At 55.5% G+C, this 8953-nt stretch overlaps 1 protein-coding gene across 1 annotated transcript in view; it reads left to right on the top strand.

Moving 5' to 3' along the window:
* The first annotated feature begins 580 nt into the window (after positions 1-580).
* Faim2 (Fas apoptotic inhibitory molecule 2) overlaps positions 581-8953 on the top strand; it is a 31935-nt gene continuing 23562 nt past the window's right edge. Inside the window, exons 1-5 of the mRNA XM_051160334.1 lie at positions 581-880; positions 3421-3622; positions 7131-7234; positions 7669-7733; positions 8107-8160. Coding sequence (XP_051016291.1) covers positions 866-880; positions 3421-3622; positions 7131-7234; positions 7669-7733; positions 8107-8160 — 440 coding nt within the window. The 5' untranslated portion in view covers positions 581-865. The remainder of the gene's footprint in view (positions 881-3420; positions 3623-7130; positions 7235-7668; positions 7734-8106; positions 8161-8953) is intronic.

The following is an 8953-nucleotide window of genomic DNA, read 5'->3' as shown; positions in this document are numbered from 1 at the left end:
TGGTAGAACGGTGAGAGGATGGAACTGAAGAGATGGAGGCTGAGAGACAGTACAGAGTAGGGCAGGGAGGGGCTTTGAGACAGAACTAGCAATGCCTCCAGAAATACCTGTCTCAAAAAGGTTGAAAGAGCCAGAAACCGCATCCTCCCAGCTGTGCCTGTGAGCCCGACGGGGGGGGGGGGGGGGGGGGGGGGGGGGGGGGGTTGGGGGGTGGAGGTGGTGGTGGTGGGAGATGTGATTGTTTCCATTTCACAGGTGGGAAAACCAGAGCAAGGAAAGATGGCTGGGGGCTGCCCAAGGCCCAGGGGCCCTGGTAGAGTAGATAAGGCATCCAGAACTTTCTCACTATGGTGAATGATGAAACACAGGGAGCTCTGGAGATGGAGACAAATCCAGGCCATCCAAACAGGCAGGGGGAACAAGGCTGCAGCTTGTAGCTGCTTGTGAGGAGACAGGCCCTTATACTAGCTTTGTACCCTGGCAGACTGGCAGACAGCATCAGCTGGTCGGGTGTCAGGGAGCCCTGGTGCCTCCTCCCTCCCCCGCGGACTCATCCACCTGCTGCTCCACAGTGCAAGGCTCCTCGGTCCCCTGGGGGCGGCTGAAGTGTGTGGGAGGAAATAGAGAAGGTGAAAACGCAAGTCTTGCCCTGGCTCTCAGATCCGCAGCACCCTGAGTCCGCAGCAGCATCCTCCCGGGCCCTCCCCCTCCCCCCTGTGTGCGGATGGTACGCTCCGGTAAGCCTGGCCGAGCTGCAGTGGATGTTGCTAGAATCCACGCGGAGGAAGGAAGAGACGCAGGCAGGCTGTGGTGACCCAAGCGGCCACCCCCCGCTTCAGGGACCCCTTCCTCGAGAGAAGACACCATGACCCAGGGAAAGGTAGGGGCCTGTCCCCGCCGCCTGCACCTCATCCTTCACTCTCTGGACCCCTGCCTCCCTGCCATCCTGAGAAAGCTTTCTGGACCACTTTAAGCATCCTCTCCTGGCTCCAGTGCAAAGGTCCTTGTGGTCTTTGCTGATGTCAAAGGACCAAACAGCCCGTTTCAAGGAATGGGCCTAGGACTTTCCCCAACCCCAAGGCTCTCCTGCCTCTTCTGTCTCCCGCCCCTCCTCCTCCTCCTCCTCCTCCTCCTCCTGCTCTTTGATGTGGCATCACAGAACTTTCGCAGGCAGGTACCCTAGGCCCTGTAGGAACCAGACTAGGTGAAGGAAGGAAGGAGGGAAGGAGAGGGGGAGGTGGGGGGAGAGAGAGAGAGACTGAGACTGTCAGTCCTGCTTGGGGGCCAGGGTGAACCGTGAGGAGCAACGCCTGTGGGCATGCCTTTAGTGCTGGACCCATCCACTTTAGGGTCATCTTTCAATCCCTCCAGACACCTCCTCCCAACTCCCTTCATTACTAAACTCTGGATATCGGGATATATGTCCCCTATGGTTGGGAGTTTCTATGGCAACCTTGCAGCAGGATGCTCTGATTTCTGTTCTTGTTTTGGCCAGATATGAGACTGGTGATGGAATAAAAACATTCTCTCCCTTACCCCCAGCATACACACACACACACACACACACACACACACACACACACACACACACACACATTATAAGGCTGAATTGCAGGGGAGGCCCTGGCAGAGCCGTGGCTAGTGCAGATGGCTTATGTAACAGCAACAGCCTGTGGAATTATACAACCACCAGGGCCTCGGGTGAAGGGGGAGGGTCCTCTAGCCCTCTGTTGAGAGGTGCTAAGAACTGGGCAGGAAAAACAACAGAAGGCTTTCCCTGTACCTCACTCTTCCCCTCTGATACCAGCCTCAGAGCTAATGGCATAATCCTGGCCCAGACCCTCAGCCCTCTGTGTTCAAGCTCCTCAAAGGTCTCAAAATGATGTCACTGGACAATACTACATCCTGCCACTGGTCACTTGGGAATATCTTATGTGAGAGGCCGTGGGGCCCCAGGGTTTCTGGAATGTTGAGTGGAAGGGTTGGGGCTAAGGCAGCTTCCTTAGACGTGCCCTCCTTCAGTCAGGGGCCCGGGCTCAGGTCCCGTTTCCAGGAGGCAGGAGGCAGGAGGCACGAGGCACTGAGCAAAGCATGGGTAATTGGGACCTCCCCTTCCATCTGCACCCCACTCCACCAGTCTGGAGCCAGCCCCTCTTTCTGTTCTGGTGGTAGGTACCGCCAGGCCACCGTTTTTCAGCTCCCAGACTGCCACCCCCAGGTGTTTCTTAGGGGATGAGGTACTACAAGCCTCCTGAGGTCCAGTGGTCTCTGGGCTGTAGAGCGACTGAAGTCAGGGGCCTCCTCAACAGTCCCTCTGCAAGGGCCACCTCTCTTCCTTAGCAGCCTATAAGCCTCCTGCAGGCAGACTAAAGCTGTGCCTTCTGAGGCCAGCACTCTGACCCTTACAGATGTCATTGTCTCGCCAAGCTACCATGTCCACTGTGGGCAGGGGACATATCTGAGTTAAGTGGACTGCAGTTCTCAATCTGCCTTGTACACAGTTCCCCGGGGTCTCCATTCCTTGTCTCACAGGAAGGAAGGACCAAAACTAAATGTCTCCTTTGGCACCGCAGCAACAACTCTCTGTTGTTTTGTTCTGGCTGGGAAGGCTGCGTCTGCAGGGCCTGTGCTCCCTCTGTCCCACAGGTTCATTGGTTCCCTTCCCACCCGCTTCTCCCCGTCGCATCCCCCCCCCCCCCCGTATTTCCAGCCCAACATAAAGCAGCCTGTCCCCAGGGACTGAGCCTGAGCCCAGTGGCTCCTGGGACTTTCACTGTCGCTCTTTCTGTCTGTCTCTGGGTTTCCTCGTTTTAGAATTGGTTGACTAGCTAGGCATGGTGGCATATAGCCTTAATCCCAGCACTTGGGAGGCCGGGGCAGGTGGATCTCTGAGTTTGAGGCCAGCCTGATCTACAGAGCAAGTTCCAGGACAGCCGGGGCTATGTAGGGAGACCTTGTTTCAAAAACAAAAACAAACCAAAACAACAACAACAAATCCCCCTCCCCAAAAAAACCCAAACAACAAAACAAAGATAACGTAAAATAAAATTGGTGGAATACAGTGAGCAAGTTGGGAAAACAGTGAAATGTGAGAACCTTTGGTTCAGTACGAGGGTCTCCTGTGGGCCAGGCAGAGGGCAGCTCGAGGCCCAGTCCCTTCCCCCAGGTGCTCCTATGGCCTCCATAAGCACTCTGGTGCCTTTTCTGCTTCCTGTCTATCATATCCTTGGCTGCCCCTCCCCTCCTGAGCTCAGTTCCTTAGGCTCAGAACTTGGGGGTAGGTCTTGCTTGCTTGCTTGCCCCACTGCCTACCACAGCTTGGAAGAGCACCGAGGCCGACTCCAGAAATCAAGGTGCTGGCGAGAAGGGCTTGAAATTCTCTGCCACTGGTAACTGTCTCCCTCTGCCTCTCCACTACAGCTCTCTGTGGCTAACAAGGCCCCTGGGACCGGGACCGAGGGGCAGCAGCAGGCAAATGGCGAGAAGAAGGAGGCTCCGGCCGTGCCCTCGGCGCCGCCCTCCTATGAGGAGGCCACCTCAGGAGAAGGGCTGAAAGCAGGGACCTTCCCCCAAGGCCCCACAGCTGTACCTCTCCATCCAAGCTGGGCCTATGTGGATCCCAGTAAGTCTCTCAGCAACCGGAGGCTGGACGGGTAGAGGGAGCAGTGGGCACAGATGGAAAACCTATAGGAGGAAGGTGTGCAGACACCACATGCTTGGCATAGTTGTGCAGAACAGTTGACACTGCTTCAGGAGGATTGCTCTGAGGGTGGGTCAAGGAGAGCGCTAAAAGGGAAGAGAGAGGGATGTCCTGTCAGGGTGCTCTCTGCCCGAGAAGAAGGGACTCTCTACAAATCACGGGGCTAAGTTGGAGGGGATGGATAAGGGACCGAAGCCAAATTCTAGTCTAAAAAGGCCCTCACAGAGCTCACACCTTTAATCCCAGCACTCGGAAGGCAGAGCCAGGTGGATCTCTGTGAGTTAGAGACCAGCCTGGCCTACAGAGTGAGCCCAGGACAGACAGTGAGCGCTACACAGAGAAACCCTGTCAAAATAAACAAACAAACAAACAAATAAATGCCCTCATAGAAGGAAGAGACATAGATCAGGGGTTGGCAGAGATCAGAGTGATCAGAACGGGTTGGTGTAAAAGCTATGCAGGTGCCCTTTGGGCTGAGTACAGTGTTTATACAGTGTCTGGTTGAAACATTGGTGGGATCAGGCCTCTCTAAGACCTAGCTAGGGTTTTCAGAAATTAAGGCCCCTCCCAGCCACTTTCATCACCTTCCCACCTTTCTCCAGGTTTTTGAGGGGCAGGCAGGCACAGGTGTGGATAGGGGTGTGGAAACTAGCCTCCAGACATAAGTCACCAGCACTTCCACCAATAGTGGCAGTTCCAGGATCCCAGCAGTGGCACTTTGGCTGTCTGGCTGAGCAGCCTGCTAGACCTTTGCCACTGGCTGTGAGAATTGACCCTTCAGTCCTCGGCTACAGGCTGGTGAGATGGCTCAGCAGATAGATGCATCTCTCCACAAAAGCCCGATGACTTAAATTCATCCCCAGCTTCCACAGCAGATGGTGGAAGGAAAAAACTGACTCCCAAAAGTTGACCTCTGACCTTCACACATACCTTATAGCATGCATGCACCCAAATTATAAACACATGCACACATGTGTGCATACACAGTCACACATGTACTTGGATATAATAATAACTTTTTTTTTTTTTTTTTTTGGTTTTTCAAGACAGGGTTTCTCTGTGTAGCCTTGGCTGTTCTGGACTCCCTTTGTAGACCAGGCTGGCCTTGAACTCACAGCAATCTGCCTGCCTCTGCCTCCTGAGTGCTGGGATTAAAGGTGTGCGCCACCCCCCCCCCCACCCCCGGCTACTTTTTTTTTCCCAAACCTTTCAGGGTTTCTTTGCTGCCCCTCCCCCACTGTGACCCTCTCACTGCCGGCAAAGTTCTAGAAGGGATCTGAGGACAATACCCCAGCCCCACCCCCACAACAGAGCCTCTGTTCACAGAGCCTTGATCATAGGAGCCAGTGGCCACCATGGTCCGGGTCTCTTCCAAAAACACCCCTCAGTCCAGAGCCCAGCTGCCTTACTCCAATGTGACATACTGGAAGGTCCATGAAGGTGCGGTGGGGCGTTCTTCACTCTCCAGTTTCTCCTGCCTTGGTTGCTGGGATGGAAACTTTATTTAAGGACTACCCTCTAAGCAGCTATGATGGAAGGCAACAGGTGACAAACATTTTACTAGTGTGGCCTGGGAAGTGTCAAGCCTGAGCGCGTTGCTGAGGATGCGGCGTCCTGTCCGTGGTTCGGCTTTCCTGAGCTGACTGTTAATGCATGTCTACCTCGGTGACTCAGAAGTGGCCACAGAGAGCTGGGTAGCTCCTTACTGTACCTGTTGGGCTCTCTAGGCGTCTGAAGTCTTTCCAGCTTCACTTTCAAATACCCGCTTTGGCCCATCCCTGCCACCCCACATCTGTCTTCCTGGTCACTTCTCGCTCTCCTTGCTCTGGCTCCAGGAATGAGCTATTTCCCATCCTCGCCCTCCATGATGGTTGGGACTCTGAGGACCACGCTCTGCCATATAAATGTCCCTTCCTTTTGTGTCCCCATTCCCATGCCTCTACACTCCTGTGCCTGTGACCAAGAATCAGCAAGGGACAGCCAGTGGCAAAGGTCTAGCAGGCTGCTCAGCCAGTCAGCCAAGGTGCCACCACTGGGATCCTGGAACTGTCACTATTGGTGATTATATTGGTGGCTTATGTCTGGCCAGCCAGTCAGGGAGGATTTCCTAGATGCATGTAGGAGCTCTGAAGGGTGTCTTGAGTCAGCATATGAAAAGGCAAACAATGCACGTCCCTCAGGAAACACTGGGTGGGCAGGGTCCAGGGGCAAGTAGGCAGGCAACTGAACAAATGTAGTCAGGCTGAGGAGGGGGGAGGGAGGACAGACAGTTCAGGGGGAGGGGTGGCTGGAAGACTGCTCACCCTGCCATTTTTAAAGGAACTCAGACTTGCCTGGCATGGTGGCATACATCCATAACCATCACTCAGAACATGGAAACAGGAGAGTGAGAAGTTCAAGGTCATCCTCAGCCATATTGTGAGTTCAAGACCAGCCTGGTCTGCCTGAGACCATATCTAGAAAACTAAACAAAAAAGAACTTGAACTTGAGCGGTGAGCAGGAGAAGGAGCCGTTGAAGTGCTCCCACAGGGCAGGGCTGTGGTCATCTTCCAGAGACCAACGCAGAGGCTGGAGGATAGGGAAAGATCAGCCAGAGCTGATGCGGGTAGTAGAGGGGACAGGAGCAGTTACATTCAGGGCTTGAGAACAGCCCTAAAGAGAGCACAAGACCAAAGACAGTATATTCCCTGGGAGGGCACAGAACACACTTTCTGCTTTACCTAATTTGGTCCCTGCGAAGTGGGCCCATTGGTTGCCTAAACCAAAAGAGACTCAGAAGGCTCAGGGTCACACAACTGGTCCCATGGGCTGGTAAATCCACCTGGCAGTCTGCTTGACTCTGTGGTCTTGACTCTGCAAAAGCCAGAGCTTTGGGGCCAGGTCTAGACCCCCCACCCACTCACCCACTGTGCTCTTGCCCTTTCTCGACCTCCTTTCCACCAGCCCCCACTGATTTGCAATGGAGCACCAGCAGGGCCAGCTGCCCCCGCCCCCCGAGCCCCCAGTCTTTGATCCTGACCCACCCACGGGAGCCTTGGAGCAGCCAGCATCAGGATTTTTGGTCCTAGGGCACACTGGCTGGCTGGGCGAGCAGGCTGTTCCTTGCTGATTTACAGAAGCTGGAGTGTCCAGGGATGGATGGAGATGAAGACACAGGAGGGAATGGACATTTGTATGACAGAACTTGGTCCCTAGAGCCCCAACCATTGGGGAGGGAGAGGATGGGAGATAGCTCATTCGTGCGATCAGAACAGAGCAAGTGACCAGGAAGACAGATGGGCGGGGGGCGGGGGGGGGGGCTAAGGGGGCATCTGACAGCGAGGCTGGAGAAGGACTTCAGAACCTAGAGAGCCAGACTGACAGGAAGGCCGGGCTGGCAGGGAGCTCTCACAGCCTTTCCTCACCACCCCCCCACCCCCCACCCCCCAGGCAGCAGCTCCAGCTACGAAGGTGGTTTCCCCACAGGGAACCATGAATTGTTCACCACCTTCAGCTGGGAGGACCAAAAAGTTCGCAGGCTCTTCATCAGAAAGGTGACCACTTCTCCCATGCTCTGGGCTACAGAGAGGGCGGGGCGGGGGGGGGGGGAAGAGAGGGTGGGGTGGGGGGGGGGAGGAGGCAGGGCCGTGCAGGAATCCCTGGAAGGACCCTGGCCCAGCCTCTGCCTGCCCCTTTCTCCTGCCACCCCAGCTCATGGTTCCTGCTGGCATGTGCTTCCAAGGTCTCACCCCGGGGTGGGGGGTGCCGGGGGCTGTTCCATATCCTCCAGGTTCTATAAGCTGCTCCACCTGAGAGTCTGGCATCTTTACTATGCCCCCACTTGTCTGAAGTCTTCCCGGTGACCCCCAGTAAAGGAGAATGAGAGTGTCCAGTGGGGAGGTCCCTGGGAGCTGGGTTGGGAGCTGGGTTCTCTCAGAGACAGGCTGGGGCTCAGGGCTCCCCAAACTGACCACCCCGCCTCCCTCAGGTCTACACCATCCTGTTGGTTCAGCTGCTGGTGACCTTGGCTGTGGTGGCTCTCTTTACATTCTGGTGAGTCAGTGTGGACTACCGCCTTCCGGGAAGGCCATGGCTAGGCTTGGGGCAGGGGACTCACTCCATCAAACCTCTCCTGGAATACCCACTTTGAGAGGCGAGGGGCCATGGTTACCCTCAGACTGCGGGTGTTGGGTGGATACCATGTGAGACGTTTTCAAACAGTGTGGTACGGGCTCTCCAGGCCACAGGTGCCTGTGAGGCATCGTTTGGCACCACTCTGCAGTCATCCATCCAGGCTCCCTAGGCCCCAGCCTGGCTTTCTAGTGCCTACTCTCGCCTCCTTTCTCTGAGTCCATGTCGGGCAGGGACAGACATTGGACAGAAACAGACCTGGGGTAACCTCCGACTCTCCCGTCTTTTCCTTCAGTGACGTCGTTAAGGACTATGTCCAGGCCAACCCGGGCTGGTACTGGGCATCTTAGTGAGTATACCCCCACCCCAGGCCCTTTCCTAGAGATGCCCCCTGTGCTGTGCTTGAAAGATCCAAGCCATGATATTCCCACGTCCCAGGGGATGGGGTGGGGGGACCTCAGAGACCCCTCCCATGGCTGGGGCCACTTTTCGATTGCTCAGATCTGACAAGACAACTGGAGGTTGGGGGGCGCGCACGAAGAACAAGAGGCAGTCGCTACCCGAGTTGCCGAGGGTGGGGCTAGGGCCCTGCATGGAGGGAGCTGTTACCGTGGCCCTGTGAGGGAAGGGGCTGGGACACCTTGACCTTCTTTAATGATAATGTCCCATGAGCATTGTTATTAATGCTTGTGAAATTATTAATCATAAGAGCCACCACGTAATTAAGGGCTGGGCATTGTTTTGTGCGCTGATGTGCGGTATTGCGTTTGATCCTCGAATCTACTGGGTGTCATTTCCTCAGAGGACCTTAGCGCTCAGGGAGGTTGGGTAATGTGTCCAGTATCACACAGCTAGTCGGCGGCAGAGCTGGGTTCAAGTTAAGACTTGTGTTCCTAATCCTCCTGGCTGGCAGTCCTTCCTGCCCTCCAGCCACTTGGCTTCTCCTAGTTCTTGTACTCTTTAGGGAGCGTAGCAAGCGAGTTGCAAGAGGAGGCTTGAGGTGGTAGGTGACTCGGACCCTCCTCCCTGGTAGCTAAGGAGTGATCGGTGGTGTTTCTGGGCCAGAACCAGCCTAGACTCAGAAAACTGCTCTCTCCACGGTCCCCCGTTGGCATCTAATGTGAGCCAGCCCTGTCCTGGGG

Source organism: Acomys russatus, chromosome 17, assembly GCF_903995435.1.
Source record: "Acomys russatus chromosome 17, mAcoRus1.1, whole genome shotgun sequence".
NCBI classification, from domain to species: domain Eukaryota; kingdom Metazoa; phylum Chordata; class Mammalia; order Rodentia; family Muridae; genus Acomys; species Acomys russatus.
This window is presented reverse-complemented; position numbering and strand designations above follow the sequence as displayed.